Source organism: Uranotaenia lowii, chromosome 3 (genome assembly GCF_029784155.1).
Source record: "Uranotaenia lowii strain MFRU-FL chromosome 3, ASM2978415v1, whole genome shotgun sequence".
Taxonomy (NCBI): domain Eukaryota; kingdom Metazoa; phylum Arthropoda; class Insecta; order Diptera; family Culicidae; genus Uranotaenia; species Uranotaenia lowii.
Genome location: NC_073693.1, coordinates 55,163,626 through 55,181,118, shown reverse-complemented (window position 1 = coordinate 55,181,118; position 17,493 = coordinate 55,163,626). Strand labels below are relative to the sequence as shown.

Here is a 17,493-nt window from a genome sequence, read left to right as displayed (position 1 = left end):
GAAAATTTAAAATCGAAGACATTTATAATTTACTAGCTGATTCCGTATGAACTTCGTTTCGTTTTTAATTTCCAATATGTGATGAGTGTGTGTAAATTGTAATTTGGAAGCATTTTCACGACAATATGGCATAAAATATTAAACAGCAAGGAATATTTAAAGAAGGTAGTGCCAAGGCAGCCTTGCTCTAGTATTGGTACAGGCTGTGACGTCACAATCACGAAAAATCTGTTATTTTACAAGAAAACTTTTCTTTTTCGATGATAATTCGAAGAATCTGCTGGAAATTTTACACTTTGAAAATATGTTATTGTAGAAGGATTCTTGCTCTTCAAGATGGGTGAATAAAAAGTTGCATTTAAGAATACTTTTTCTTTACAAAAGACCATCGTAGATCGAAAAAATTGTGGATTTTCACCACTGAAATTTGCAAAACTTTAAAATTAGTTCGAAGTCTTCCATGAAAATGTTCAAGTCAGTGCAGTTTAGGCTCCTCATTATAATAAAGTGATCAAAACACAAGTTTTTATACAAAACCACAATCTTTTATTGGCATTTTAATAAACTGGGTTAACAATCATGAATTGATGTTAATTGTTCTATATAAGAATTGTACATGGTAAACCGGTTGGATTAAAATCATTACAATAAGTTGAACACTCAATATCTACCAGCTAGACCTCTTCAAAGCTGATATTTTCTTCATTTTTGCAAGTTTTAGCTTCAAGCCGACATTGCATTCAATAATAAATTAAGAAAAAAACATAATGCAATCTTCAAAGGTTTAAAAAACTTCATAACATAGTAAAATAGATGCCTAACAACAAAATCTAAATGAAATTGGAATTCGATTTCGTTCTAAAACGTGTTTTTCTTGGAAATTCCTACCATTCTCACATAAATTTTCGATACAATCGTTTTTGTGACGTCACAAAAAAAATCCAATATGGCTCTCGACACTACCTTATTTAAATATTCCTTGATTAAACAGTATTTTTGAAATATGCTTTTGATTATCTATCAAACGCCCGTGCACGAATTTTTTAAGCTTGTTCGGATGCATAATCACGCAATTATTGCATAAATATGAAACAGTTAATATGAAATCAGGATTCGATTGCATAATGCATAATAACGAAACTACTGCAACATTTTTAAGCAGTTCATATTGACGTCCCTTTTTTCTAACTTTTGATTCAGAATTTGAAATCAGGAATCGATTGTTCATTTTGTTAAGCTCCCGTGTAAAAATTTCCGTCTCGATTCGATGTATAGTTATGTGATTATTGCAGAAACATTGAATAATTTATAGGGACGACCTTTCTTGCTGACCCCTGCCCCAAAATTAGACTTCTGAAATCAAAAGCCCGTGCTGTAAAACTCCCATGTACTTGTTTTCATCACAATCCGATGTATAATCATGACAATATCGCGATAACAGGTAATTAAAAAATCATATGGGTCATATGGGCGACCCCTTTTTCCGATCTCTGATCCAAAATTGGGCACCTGAAATCAATTGCCCTCCCTCAAACCTCCCGTGTAAAAAATTTGATCTCAATCTGATGCGTTATCACGACAATATAGCAAAAACAGTTAACAATTAATATGGACGACCCCTTTTGCCGATCCACGATCCAAAATATGACACCTGAAACCAATTACTCGTCCCTTGAAACTCCCATGTGCAAATTTTCAATACAATCCAATGTGTATAAGCATTGTGAAAATACAGTGAAACAGTGAAAATTTAGTGAAAATACATATGGACGACCCCTTTGGCCGAACCTTCACTCAAAATTAGATAATTAAAATCAATTGCTTGTCCTTCAAAACACCCATTTCCATATTTTCATCTCAATACGATGCATAATCACGAAAATATCGCGAAAACAGTGAACAACTAACATAGACAACCCCTTTTTTGGACCACGATCCAAAACTTGACACTTTTAATCCTTTACTGTAAAACTCCCATGTGCCAATTTTCATTTCAATCCTATGCACAATCAAGATAATATGGCAAAAGCTGTGAACAGATAATATGGACGACCCCTTTTACCGAACTCTAGCTCAAAATTTGAAACCTGAAAGCAATAGAGTCACGTCCCTCAAAACTCATATGTGGAAATTTTCATCTCAATCCGATTGCAAAAACATTAAAAGGTTGATAAGGACGGCCCCTTCGTAAATTTGCTAGATCTGATCCCTGATCCTAAATTTGAAACCTGGAATTGATTGCTCGTCCCTCAAAACACTCATGTGATAATTTTCATCGCAATCCGATTTATAATAAAATAACGGCAATATCGCAAAAACATTAAAAAGTTGATATGGACGACCGCTTATGCCGACCCCTTATGCCCTGACAAAATCAATACTTGGAATCGATTGGTCATCACTCAAAACTTCTATGTGGAAATTTTCATCACAACCCAACCCCTTGGGCCGCACAGTGGTTCAAATCTCCAAAAAAGCTGGAAAAAATTCCATTTTTCAAATCAGCGACAACCAAATTGTTTGTGTTGGAATCAAAGCTCTAATATTCAGGGAACGATATGATGTAATTAGATATTTTCTAGGACCTTTTAACATCTTCCATGGAACAAACATGAACGACAACTTGAACACAAGAATTAAAAATAGTTTTTTTTATTCTCAACCCAAACCAACTAAATAAAGCATATATATTTTCAAAAACCCCTTGTTAGGGCCAATTCCCGAAATTCTCGCTGGTTCGGAATCACCGCGATAGTTTCCAGACGTATGGGAATTCGAACGTTAATAGATAACACGACACAAGTGATACGATCACGGGAATGTTTATTTCATTCAAAACGAGCGCTCAAAATACAACAAAAAAGGAACAATAGTGGACTGTATCTTAAAACTACCGACCGACACGGGTGATTTATTGGTTCTCCTCTGACTAGCAACTTTCTACCTATCGTTCACAATAGCAGATCGAGTTCGTTCGATTATCGCCGATTCCTTTTCCTACGGTATTGGCTATAGCTATAGGTACCGATTATGAACATATTTCTGCACACACGCACTGCTATCTAGCTATTATCACTGCAGATGCGTGTGGCGCGGATAAATCAATTGATGCTGTTTTTAGGTTGATTAGGATGTTATTGCGCTCGGCTCGCGCTGCTGTTTTTGGCGCGAACATACCGCCCGCCTTGAGTTGACTCAACATGAAATTGTTGCGCAATATGACATTCGACAATTTTCTCAGGGTGGCGACTCCATCATCTTGGACGTTATTTTACTCAGGATGCGATGGACTTTGGTTACCGTTCGTCGTTCTTTATAAATGGTTAACTCGGTTATTTGGCATGAATGTGGACACTTCCAGATCGGTGTTGCTCTGCTGAAAATGGAAAGGATTGATTCCGGGTTGATTTTTAAATGACTGCAACGTAACTTGCACGACGGCCCCCAGGCATCAACAAAGAATAAACTTCGTCAAAAGCCTTAGTGAGCCCCTCTCGGGGGCTGATGATGCTCAGTGTATCAGCAATCCGGCAGTACGAAAATGTCCCAAGTTTAGGTGCGTTCCAGAGGTCCTGTTGAAGAAAAACGCACGACAGTATCGCCAGAATATTTACGATGGAGGAGAACATAACTTTTACATCGCCCCCTGGCATCACGGCTATTATGCCGTTACTAGCCATTTGCGCCCCTATTGGGGGCATACTTATCTTACGATGATACATTTGGATGAACCCAAGACCCGGCAGCATCAGGTGTCTTCACGAGTGAGGAACGAGGAAATCTTAGATCATCATACGCGGGGCAATTATAAATCCTGGCGGAGAAAACTTCTTTAGGCTTCGCTAACAAATAGATAAAATGAGACGTAACTTAACGCTTGGCCCCCTGGCAAATACGACAAATACGCCGCCAGTGCCAACAGTGCCCCTCATGGGGGCGTGATATACTTATTTTTGGTTGAATCGGGAGCTATGAACGAACGTTGAAACGCTGGAGCATAACGATGACATGCGTTGACCATCCTGGACTTCAATGACAAATGATGTACAACCCTGGCGGAGAAGAAAACACTATACGTTCCGCAAACAAACAGGTGTGGCTACACGTAACTTAACTATCGGCCCCTGGCAAATACGGCCAAATATGCCGCCTAGTGCCAAAGTGCCCCTAATTGGGGCGGAAAATACTTAGTTTTAATACAACGGCTCTAAAAATATGAACGTGACGGTGATGTTCTACTGATGATCCGGGGAATTGTTAAAACATGGCCACATGTCCGGAGGGGACGTCTGGAAGGGTCTGGTAGTCCGTGATGATACTGGTGAGTGTGATGTCTCGTCGAATCCACGGGTTTCGTACGTTATCACTTTCTGGTGAAATGTGGTCCATTGGGAATCCGAAAATGTATTGAATCCATCCGTCATGTTCTTGAATTTCAGCCGACAATGCTGGAGTTTGGTTTTCCATGATTCATACAAAGAAAGCTTTCCTTTCCAAAGCTTTCTGAGAAACATTTTTCCTTGGACTATTAGCAGTTTAACAAGACTGTGATATTCAAACAAATGAGCAGCAACAAACGAGATAAACCAGTAAACGAATAAAGCGGAACTCCAAATCGGTAGCTTGAAACATAACGAATTATGTACTAAATATCCAGTAGACACTTGAGGCATCAGAGCACTACAACACATATCTTGCGCTTCTGGCAACTCTCCTGCGACAATCCATCCCAGTCTGGTATTCTGAAGGAATGGGCCGGAATCTGTGATCCTGATCTGTTCCGCCAACAACAATTCGTAGAAAGTGGCAACGCCGATCACCATGTCAATTGAACTGGATTCGTTGAACGTTGGATCTGCCAAGCTGGTGGACGGAGAAAGGTTCCATGTGCTGACATCGAAACTTCTCTGTGGTAGATCCATCGTTATTCGGGGAAGCACATAGAATTTGATGTCTGAAGTTCTAAACGACGATGTACATGAAATAATAAGGCCAGAAACAGACTCTTTCGCTAAATTTACTGCACCTCCAACTGCTTTCACTTGACGATTTTCCCGACAGCGTTCAAACTTCAGCTTCTGTGACAACCTTTCAGTCAGCAAACAGATCTGAGATCCATTATCTAATAATGCACGGGCTTTGATAGTGTTTCCGCTGTTATCGGCAAGCATAACAACGGCTGTTGACAGGATAGCATTATGGGAGTGTGATTGTGTACTGAGTAGAGTGTGGTGACTAACAGAGGGCGTGGGAGGTGGCTGTGTTGTTTGAGAGCTGTTTTGTGAAGATTGGAAGCTGTTCATCTGGGACTGATTCTGTTGCGTGTAAGTTTCCCTTTCTGATTCACTATTCGCGCGTTGAGGTCTTCGTGGAGATTGAGAGTAGCTTTGCGTGTACAGCTGGCTGCTTTGGTTTGGAGAGTACGGATGCAAGAGAAAATGATGGCGTTGACCACATTTTAGACAGAAATTATGTGAACAATCTGCTACGAAATGTCCGGAACCCAAGCAGTTGAAACAAAGGCCCAACCTTCGGACTAAAACCTTTCGATCGATCACTCTCATCCTGCTGAATCTCGAACATTCTTCGGTAATGTGTGGTCCATTTCTACAGACAGGACATGTTCTCTCTACAGCAATCGCGCTGTTGCAGATGGGAGCTTTCGGGTTCCGATGGTCTTCGTTTCCACCTCGATTGGCCGTTGATTGTAAAATCGAACACTGGTTTTCAAGGAACTGAACCATGGCGTCATATGAAGGCACGTTTTTTGAAGCATGGTGAGTTTCCCACATACGATATGTATCTATGTCCAATTTTTGCGATAGCATGAATGCCAACAAGGTGCTCCAATTGCTGGTGTTTTGGCCCAATTTTTCCAACTGTTGGAGATTAGTTCTGAATGTCGTTAGCAACGCATTCAACCCTTCAAAACTTTCTGTCCGCATGGCAGGTGCTGTAAAGAGCGCTTTCAGGTGCTCTTGGGCTATCAACTTGTGGTTTTCGTATTTGGATTCCAATATGCTCCAAGCTAGGCCGTAGTTGATTGATGATACCGAAATCTGATTGATCTGGATAAGCGCATCATCTCTCAACGACGTACGGAGGTAGTTGAACTTATCCATATCATTCAACAGCGCATTGTCGTGTATCAACGATCTAAAATTATCCCGGAAGTTGATCCAATTCGAAAACTCTCCGGAGAAGGTCGGCAGTGTCAGCTCTGGGTATCTCGTGTGACATGGCATGGTTGGATCAGAAACAGGGGATCTTTGGTAAATTGTTTGAACAGGGTTAGTCTCTATTCTAGACAGCAGCCGTTGTTTTAATGAAAAATACTGGTTCATGAAATCCTTGAACACTTGCTTGTATTCGATTCTCCGAGATTTTCTTTTCCCATCTTCACCTTCAGAATCGTTTTCAGCATCAAGATCTTCCGTGATCACTTCGATCTGAGTGCGCAGATCACAAAATGTGTTGTACGCCTCATCCAGTTTATTCAATCGTGGTTGCAGTGAACAATGATCCCGATCATCATCGTATTCGTGCAGAAAATCATCCAAATGCTCCAGTAAATTCCACAATATTTCTTCTTTTTTGGATAAACGACGAAGCTCCTCTGTCATTTTGTAACAATGATTGAATCACTTATTACAAAGCACTTCCGAGACCTCAAACGGCAACGAATTAATTTTTATGATTTGTTAAAGGGAAATTTCGTAATTTAAAATTACTAAATCTTAATCAGTAAAATTCGAATATACTTGACTTTAGTCGTCTACCAGAGAACGCTTTTTTTTTATCTTCACAAGAAGACTATTTCACAAAATTACCAAAATATTTTGCAATACCTTTTAATGTTGCGTGTAGGCAAACACAAAATCATCCACAAACATTCAAGTTACTCTCATACAAGCCACCTCAATCAATCCAAATATCTTTCACACGCACACTCTATCTACTAGTACTTATCTTGACGCTGGGATGTCCTCTGGTACACGATAGATCCTTCCACAAATCAGCAAATTTCCGCTCCGATTCAAACTGCTTCGTTGAGGCTCCTACACTGCTTCAATTCAGAGATCCTGTCTCGAAATTTGCTTCACTCATTCACAATTTCAATCCAAAAGTTGTCATTTGACTACACTAGCTTGTATTGCTTAAAATGCCTCACAAGGCGTCGACCAATTTCAATCTTCCGATGGCAAATATCGGAATTCGAAATCACTTTGCACTTTATTTATCAAAACCGCGATTTCCACCAGCTGAACCGATTTTTGCACACTTTCGGACGCTTTAAATTAGCCCAAGCCACCCAGTTTCAGAGGGGAACCGCGCCAAATAGGGCAAACCCAAGCCAACCCGGTAAACACAAAGGACTTCTCGGTTCTTTTTCACACAAAACGATCACGCACAAAAGGTTCGATCACAAAACGCGCACAAACTTCGCGGTTTATCCGGTCGCTAAGGACCAAATGTTAGGGCCAATTCCCGAAATTCTCGCTGGTTCGGAATCACCGCGATAGTTTCCAGACGTATGGGAATTCGAACGTTAATAGATAACACGACACAAGTGATACGATCACGGGAATGTTTATTTCATTCAAAACGAGCGCTCAAAATACAACAAAAAAGGAACAATAGTGGACTGTATCTTAAAACTACCGACCGACACGGGTGATTTATTGGTTCTCCTCTGACTAGCAACTTTCTACCTATCGTTCACAATAGCAGATCGAGTTCGTTCGATTATCGCCGATTCCTTTTCCTACGGTATTGGCTATAGCTATAGGTACCGATTATGAACATATTTCTGCACACACGCACTGCTATCTAGCTATTATCACTGCAGATGCGTGTGGCGCGGATAAATCAATTGATGCTGTTTTTAGGTTGATTAGGATGTTATTGCGCTCGGCTCGCGCTGCTGTTTTTGGCGCGAACACCCCTAATTAGATAAATTTTTTTCGATTTACTCTATATATTTTTCGGAAGCAAAAATAAAGCTTGCGCTGCCGATCGCCGTGGTTAATTAAATACCTTGGACAGGTGAAAGCCTCTTCAAAAACATATCTTAAAATCAGCAGCTAGTTTTTGCTATATTTTGAATACGATGTCTTTGACTGGAACGCTATTTGGTTCAAAAATGAAAATTTTATAGTATCTATACAGAGTAAACCAAGCATTGTTTGCTTCGATATATATGCAAATTCACCATAAAATATCAGTTCTAATATTTATACAACTAACCTAGACGAATTTAGGAGCCCATACTTAATTTGTACAAAAATATTCATAAATAATTCAAAAACATTCAATTTTCCAGTATCAAGCTCAAACCCCGTTTTGGCAATTATGTTAAAAAATAGCGAACTTTCAAAAAACTCCAATTTTCTTCTTTTTTCTACTTGCCGCCTATAATCTTTAACAAAATAGCTTTTTATTTATTTTCTCCGACTTTTTTTGATTTTGAACCACTGTGGGCCGGCCCCTGTTGCGATCTGAGAATTGAAATCTTAAAATTGAGAACTGGGAATAGAGAACTGAAAATTGATAACAGAACATTTCAAATTGAAATTTTAGAAGTGAGATATTTTATCGTATAATACAGAACTGAAAACTGTAGGACAGAATTTGGAATGAAGAATTGAGGATCGATAATCATAATTTAGAATTGGAGATTTAAAAATCTGCATAAAAATATAAAATTTGAGATTAAGATGAGTCATAAAAACTTATTTTCGTACGATTCTCAAAGACGCGTTTATTTCTGAATCTTTAAAGAGCAGAGCTAAGAAGTTTCCACTGTACAAAGTTTTATCTCATTATTCGTGAAATGTAAACATTAGAACATGTGAATGACCAGTGTATAGGTTGATTCACATGCTGCCTTTGCTGGCATCAATGACGGTGGCCCTGCCTCAACCGAACGATTTCTGCCTGCATCCTCGGATCCGCCGGAATCATAAAACAATAAAAATCAATAAATAGTTATGATTTCGTTCGGTTCAAATATGAAATCCCTGGCCGCGATGATGATGATGATGGGATGCATGCAGCATAAGTTAATAAACCCTTTCGGTTGGGGTTTTTTTTTCTCAGCTTCTCAATATGTTTGCGCGATAATAAACAACAAAGTGCATCTCACGATTGTGGGTAAACTTCTTTTTGGAAACATTTTAGAGGTCCAATTGTTGTTTGTTTGTTTCGAAGGTTTAGAACGATTGCTCTGGCAAACATGTAAATGCGATATAAAATTGTGTAACGCGATATTTTGTTTATAATTTGATGAATGAGAGTCAACTGCATTCTGCAGAATGCAACGTGTGTGGGAAATAGATACAGATACAGATACAGATACTGGAAACCAGCTTTTGAGAAAAAAAGAATGTTTCACGTGGCCGGAACAAATACGTACAGGAAATAAGATGACTTTTTTCTGGATTCAATGAAAATTGAAAAGGATTTAAGATGTTCGAATATAACTCGATGTTCGAAAATTTTAACAAACGTGCATACATGAGTCAAGGTTCTTCCATAACTTTTCACTTTGATAATATTTGTTCTTCGAACATTGTTTAAGGCTTCCAATTATATCATTATTTTTTATCGAAATTTAACGTTTCTTCAAAAAATGGGACTTGAGATACATAAGTTTTACGAGTATTTGACTTTTGGATACACTTAATAGAGGGACTTCAAAATTGCGCGATGTAGAATTTTGAAGCCTGAGTCCACAAATGTGATTCTTGTAGAATTTTGGACGACTCTTGGGATGATAATAGGCCCTATTACATAAACAAAATTAGAGTCACTGTCGAGTCGAGCGAAATGTCGTATTACGGTGGTCGAGCGAAACGAATTCGTCAAAAAAAAATTCACAAAAACTTTTTTTTATAGGAGACTTGAGACATGAAATACGAGACATGTGACATGAGAAACGAGACATAAGACATAAGACATAAGACATGAGACATGAGACACAAGACATAAGACATAAGACATAAGACATAAGACATAAGACATAAGACATAAGACATAAGACATAAGACATAAGACATAAGACATAAGACATGAGACATAAGACATTATACATAGTACATAAGACATAATACATAAGACATAATACATAAGACATAATACATAAGACATAAGATATAAGACATAAGATGTAAAATATAAGACATTAAATATAAGACATTAGATATTACTCATGAGACGTAGCGAGTGACACGTGTGAATTGAAAAGCGCGAAGTAAGACAAGCACGCCAGCTTTGACTAACCCTAAAAGGCGTAAAATTGATCCGTCATTGGGATCTTCGTCATATGTCAAATAAGGGGTCATTATTAACCTTTATTCCGAGCAAGTAGCAAACGCTTCAGAACTTGTCATTTGATACGTTACTTTTGTCGTCGAACTGCAGAAAGATTTTGAATTACCAATCGGACAGTCGGAACGAAGTGAAATTTTGTATTCAAAGGTTTTCCGATTCAGAGATGGTTTGTTTAATAGCTCAACAATCTCACTTTTTATGATGGGGGAGACCACATACAAAATAAGCTTAAAATGGGACACAACTTACAATTTTAGACTGATTTAATAAAAATTGATTCACGAGAACGAAAAAGTTAAGGACGTTTAGAGGAAGATAAATATTTATAACGATTTATCAGGTCAGCTATTTTATTTATATAAGGTACACCGGGGCAAGTAAACACTCTGGGCAAGTGTTTGCAGCAAACATACAACTTTTCTCTGTTACAAAAAAAAATTTCTTCTTCTAGAAATTGTTGTTTAGGCCCAAAGAAACAATCTGGCATACATAAACTAAGCATTCTTTGAAAAATTCACTAAAAAGCACTGCACTGTTTGATTACACACGAATTCAAATACGTACAAGACCTGAAAAGTGTGTTCTTGTTTTGCATATTTTTACTACAAAAATGGGCATCCAAATCCAATTTTTCGATTGAACTTTGTTTGAAAAATTTAACGAAATGTTTTTTGAAGATCTTTTTTATCACTTTGAAATGTTTCCCATATGAAAAAAATTATAATAATAATATGTCTCGCTTGAGCTTTTATTACGTCGTATGCAATAAAAAAAGTGAACAAAGAGTTTTATTTCAGAAAAATACAAAAACCGACAAAAACTCGTCCTTATCTAAAAACTAGAAAATTGCACCTTAAAGTATACAATACATCACCCAAACTTTTAGAATTCTCTTTGTTTCAAACTTACAAACTGTGAAATGAGAACTTATATGGCAAAATTAGTCAACGGACCTTTTATCTTTGGATTTTGCTAGATTTTCGCCTAGGGTCACGGCACCCTGAATCAAGCATCAAGGCTCCTTTAGTAAAGGATCAAGTCTCCATTAAATATCACAATTTGTTTTTGTCTTCATAGGAGTCAAGTATCTTTATTCTTTCCTACTCCATTACACTCAAAGGACCGACGTGTGTTTTGGTTACACTAAGAACTGACGACAAAAAATAGTTGGGGCGCCAGATTTTGAACCCTATATCTCAGAAACTACTGAACCGATCTCTACAAACCTAACACCATTGAATTACTTGAAGTCTCAAGATTTTGTTTTTCATACAATTTTTTGTTAGGTTTCGGCATTTTGAACTATATTACTAAATGTAGTGGTACCATTTTTTGTTGAATGATATGTTTTACATCAATTTAATCTTCTAACGTACATACAAGGCGAAGAAAAACGGTTAAAAGTGCACAGCTTATTGTTTATTCTTCAGTTTAATATTCAGACAAACAATAATTTTTAGTGATGAGTCTATTATTTATTAGTTTAGAAGTAAAAATTGTTTACAAATGTTTCGAAAAATTGACTGCCTGGTTGAATACCATCTATGGGATTCAGCAAATTTGTGGCCAATAAAGAACAACGAATAGTTTTTGGGTTGTGTAGCTCAAGCTTGTTCCAAAGTTTCGAATCGATATGATTTTTTTCGCGGAAATATGTTTTAAAACCCCCACTTAAGCAATTTTATTTAAAATTGTGTTGGTCACAGATTTTGATTCCAATACTGAACAGGCATTGTTCCAATGGGTCGCTGGATGAAACTGTTTTACAAAGAAATGTCACCACCAGCGTATAGAGCAGTCAAACCTCATGTCAAAGAAAAACGACTCGCGTAACCAGCAGCTGGCTCCGATCGAGAAAACGAGTTGGACGTGTTGTGGCTTTAAGAGTCCAAAATTCTCGATAAAAATTTGAATCAATATTCAAAAAAAGGTAGTTACAAGGTAGCCCTTCTTCGGAATTGATATAGACTGCGTCGTCAAAATCCAGAAAAATATGTTAATTTACCAGGAAACTTGCCTTTTTCATTGAAAAATCGGAGATTCTTCTGAAAATTTTCCCCTTTGAAAGCATGCTATTCTAGAAGGATTTTTGTTCTTTAAGATCGGTATTGAAAAAGTTGGATTTTCGAGTAATTTTTCTATAAAATAGACTATTGAAGTTCGAGAAAATGGTAGATTTTCAAGGGGGCCGGACATTCGGCCGAAGGCCGATAAGCCGAAAGATGTTAGGCCGAAGGTCGCTAGGCCGAATGGGTTAAAAGGCCGACGGATGTTCGGCCGAATAGGACAATAGGCCGGATGGGACATTAGGCCGAATATTATTTGGCCGAATATTATTTGGCCGAATGGTCATTTGGCCGAATGATCATTAGGCCGAATGGTCATTAGGCCGAATGGTCGTCTGGCCGAATGGTCACTAGGCCGAATGGTTATTTGGCCGAATGATCATTAGGCCGAATGGTCGTAAGGCCGAATGGTCATTTGGCCGAATGGTCATGAGGCCGAATGGTCGTAAGGCCGAATAGTCGCAAGGCCGAATGGTCGTAAGCCGAAAGATCATACAGCCGAATGTTCGTAAGGCCGAATGGATTCTAGGCCGAAAGGTTGTTAGGCCTTAAGGTCACTAGGCCGAATGGTGGTAAGGGCGAATGGATGCTAGGCCGAATTATACACTTGTCTGCATGCTAGGCCGAATGGACATGAGGCCGAATGGTCGTTAGGCCAAATGGCTGTTAGGCCGAATGGACGATAGGTCGAATGGACGATAGGCCGAATTTTCATATGGCCGAATGGTTATTAGACTGAAAGGTCGTAAAGCCGAATGGACGATAGGCCGTGCTCGCAAAGCCGAATGGTCGAATCCGGCCTTGCATCCATTCGGCCAGATGACCATTCGGCCTTATGACAGGGCTGGTAGCGAGTCACTTTTTAGTGACTTGGTCACTTTTTTTGGGTCAGTCACTAAAAAGTCACTTTTTTCATCATTTGGTCACTAAAGTCACTATTTTCCAAAAAAATTGTCACTTTTATCACCAAAAGTCACTTTTTTCACCGAAAATAAACCAATGAAAGAGTAATTTGAATTGCGCGTGTTAATATTGACGGTAGTAACGGTAAATTACTTGATCAGTCAGTAAGAAATTTTTTTCGCCTCCGGCGGAATTTCGGCATGAATCACCATTGGCTTGAGACATTTCGATCTACGACATTATTTGACGTTCATGAATTGAAACGAACTTTGATTGTAGATTTTAATTTTTAGTTCAATCAACCTTTTGTATTGGAACTCAAAACCTGATATAAAAAAACCCTATCTCGTCTTTAGAACTGGTTTTTATTAAAAAGTGTAACTAAGATAGAGATTGAAACGAACCATTTTTTTTATTAAAAAAATCTTTTATGTCATAACAAATGTTATGTTGATATGAAATATTCTTAAAAAAACAATTTCAGACTCAATTTTATTTCGTGTTTTTTGTTCTTCTAAATACTTAAAAAAAGGGTGTTAAAAATTTATACAAGGCCACAAAATTTACATTTTTCTTAGGTGCAATGAATTTAAACGGTAATTTCATCTAATTTGGGTTCCCCGAATCTAAATATGTATGTAATATTTCTATCAGCTTTTGTTATTGAAATGACTTTTGAAAATAAATTAAAATCTTTAGAGAAGTTTCTGCACTTTTTTTTACAAAAATTCAAAACAAAAACATATTATTTAAAAATAAAAGTTTTATATGAATTGATGAGCTTTAAATAGAATCAAGTTTTTTTACACTTTCTGCTGTAATGTCAAAAATACTTGTAATGATATTTTTCCATAATCAGTTATTTATCAATGTTTGATTTTACTAGTAATAAACTCTTTATCACCAAAACTAAATTTGTTCAGCCGAATTTGACAAAATTTCTAGTTTAGGACACTATTTACCAAATCAATAGTTTAAAAAAAAAAATAAGCACCAAAGTGGTTATGGTGAAACATGTTTATTGAAAAAACTCTTCCTGAAATGTTTTTAAAAACTTATCTTTTTTGTTTCCATATTGTTTTTTTCAATTTTCAAATAAATTTACCGAGGTTTATTGTACAGTTTTTTTTTTAATTTTCGAATTGTTTCCTTGTTTTTTAATTCTGAATTTTCTTGTTCTTCAAACATAAGCCTGTAACTCCAAATTTTTAATAATAAAACATAATTGCAACCTTCTGTTCTTTTTCTAGGACCCAATATTTTAATCAAAAGAGACAAAAAACTCAGAGCTTGTAATTTAAAGCTTAAAGACCTGCAATTGAAAATTTATAAACTTTTTATTAATATTTTTTATATAAAATCATGTTTTTTGGATCGATCATGGTTTTTAAATAAATCATAAAAGTTTGAAAAATTGTTCTAAGTAGCAACTTTAAAAATAAATTTTAATACGCAGTGTTAACTAACTTTGTATTTGATTTGTGCTTTCAATATTAGTAACAAAAGTTTTGAACTCATTATTTTCAATTTTTCATCAGTTTTTATCATTCACGTAATTACTCATTTTCTAACATTTCTTTGTCAGTGTAGTTGAACATGAAGTTATTATTTAAGCTTCAAAAATGAAATTTTTATAACTGGAGGATTTTTCTTTATTAAAGGGTTTATGTCTGGTTTATATTACTGCCACTTTTAAAATAATTATAAATATATTCTTCTTTTTATCAAATTAAATTAAACCATCGAACATTGAATAAATTCTGTTCAAAATTCATTTTTTATTCAGTAATCGGTAATTCACATTTTAAATCGTGATTAAATATTTTTTGTTCAAATTAAAAAATTACAGCGGAATTTCTCACTAAACTTCCAGTTGAAAAGGAAGAAAAGAATTTTAAATTTAGATGAATAAAAATTAACAATTATTATCATTTTCCTAACATCTATTCATGGTAAGTTTTGTACAAGAATGGACATTTATTTTATAGTTCAGATTTCTTTAATTTTAAATTTGCTAAGAAATTCTATTGAAACTAATTTATTTCTTACTTCCTTGACTTATCGAAAATTTGAAACATTCATTGTAATATGTTTCCAAAATTTGGTTAATCATTCATTTTTTTAGTTTGTGTGTTGAACATGAGTGACAAACGGTGTAAGAAAACCCTTTCTTTTTCAATTTTTTATTTTTGGTATTGTTATTATTGTTATCTAAATTTGAATTTCGAAATCCACCCCGACGGACGGATCCCCATGGACGGATCCTTCGCTCGGGCCTGATTTGGTTACATTTTTTGTACTTCAAAGTTACGTTTTTCGTTCTACATAGTCACAATTTGGTCACTTTTTTCGGTCCTCAAAGTCACTATTTGGTCACTATTTTCCAAATTTTGGTCACTAAAGTCCCTACTTTTTCATAGTCAAACCACTACCAGCCCTGTTATGACTGTTCGGTCTATCTACTGATCGGCCTAACATGCAAGAAAGCGATAATATGTCTTAAGGACCTAGCATAAATTCGGCCTAACGACCATTCAGCCTAACAACCGTTTGGCCTAGTGGCTATTCGGCCCAACGACCTTCTAGCATCCATTCGCCCTTACGACCATTTGGCCCGATCCTAATGACTATTCGGCCTGACGATCTTTCGGCCCAGCATTCATTCGGCCTTTCCACCATTCGGCCTAATGACCATTCGGCCTAACGACCATTCGGCCAAATGACCTTTCGGCCTAGTGACCATTCGGCCGAACATCCTATCGGCCTTGCGTCCTTTCGGCCTACCAGCATTCGGCTGGATAACCGTCGCCGAATAACCCATTCGGCCTAGTGGCCTGTTCGGCCAGATAGCCCATTCGGCTTAACGTCCATCGGCTGAATGACCTTCGGCCGAATGGCTTTCGGCCTCATGACTTTCAGCCGAATGACCCAGCCTCGATTTTCAACACTTAAAATTCCGAATTAGTTTAAAATTTTCCGTGAAAATGTTCAAGTCAGTTCAGTTTAAGCTTCTTATTACAATAAAGTAATCAAAAATCACATTTTTGAACCAAACCACAATCTTTTATTGCCATTTTAGTACACCAAGTTAACAATAATTTATTGATGTTAATTGTTCTACAAAGTATTGTAGGTATATGGTAAACCGGTTGGATAAATGACAATCAGTTGAACACAGTTTTTCATTTTCGAACTTTTTACAGTGACGGACAAAACTTTAAGACCACTTTTCATCGAAATCAAATCAAGCTTTAATACCTACTTAGGGTTGAAAAATTTATGTTCCTATTTTTTTAATGCATAGTTATAAACTCCACAAACAACATCATACACTTTGCAAGTTTTTGGGAAATCCTAAAATTGGATGACCTTATAACCAAATAAAAACAAAAAAAAATAGCACAACAAAATAAAAGACCAATTACAATTTTGCTTTGATAATCTTTCACAATCGATCATATTTTATGGTTTATTCGTCTTTTTAGTCATGATATTCAACTGAAAACTCCCTGCATACTGTCCATGTGGTTCAAGAGGGTGACCCCAACGTAGTGAAATTCTACTTTTTTGCTTACAAAAGTAAATTTCGTACATCTTGATGTCAAAAACCGACCACAAATTGTCGAAAAGATTCAAGACGAGGCTTTGGGATGCTTCTGCCGTTGGTTTGGATCATGTCAATCGAAAAATATAGATTTTTTTCTACATTGAATACTTTGGGTCAATATTTTGATGGAGCCTGTTGTTGCCCTTATGTACTCATTTTAGCATCGATTCTTCCAACTTATGATAATTATGTTGATATAACCATCAGCAAACATGATACCAAAGACTTGAAATAAAATTCCTACCCCCGCCCAAAATAGAGACCGCATCTATTCATTGTAGTATTTCATAGGCAGAAAATAATACCAATCCTGGAGTTCTGGAGGGGGCCCTACCGGCGTTTTAAAAGTCACTTAATTTTTTCAAACAATTTAAACCTAACAATTAAGTGCAGGATCGAGCTGTTTTATCAGAGAAAGGGACTTTTTGTGAGGTGGAAGAGCCCCTCCAGACCTCCAGGACTGGTATCATTTTTTGTCTATGATCCCAAAAACAGGTTGGAATTCAAAAATACTAATGTTTTTTAATAGTCGAACACTATTTCTCTAGTTTTAAGTCACAGATGGCAGCACTATCTTGCAGTTAA

The 17,493-nt window shown here is 36.7% G+C and overlaps 1 protein-coding gene across 1 annotated transcript; it reads right to left on the bottom strand.

Moving 5' to 3' along the window:
• Window positions 1–4,257: 4,257 nt before the first annotated feature.
• Window positions 4,258–6,623, bottom strand: LOC129752198 (uncharacterized). The gene is made up of 2 exons (XM_055747987.1): window positions 4,685–6,623; window positions 4,258–4,448 (listed from the first exon to the last, which is right to left on the bottom strand). Exons 1-2 carry the CDS (start codon window positions 6,621–6,623, stop codon window positions 4,258–4,260), a joined length of 2,130 nt encoding a protein of 709 aa, XP_055603962.1.
• Between the last annotated feature and the right edge of the window lie 10,870 nt (window positions 6,624–17,493).

What these genes read in the sequence shown, in the direction of transcription:
- LOC129752198 (XM_055747987.1), bottom strand. Translation starts at nt 6,623, where the DNA reads ATGACAGAGGAGCTTCGTCGTTTATCCAAAAAAGAAGAAATATTGTGG. An exon ending in AGAAGCGCAAGATATGTGTT is followed by an intron (nt 4,449 to 4,684) that starts GTAGTGCTCTGA and finishes ACCAAACTCCAG; the next exon opens with CATTGTCGGCTGAAATTCAA.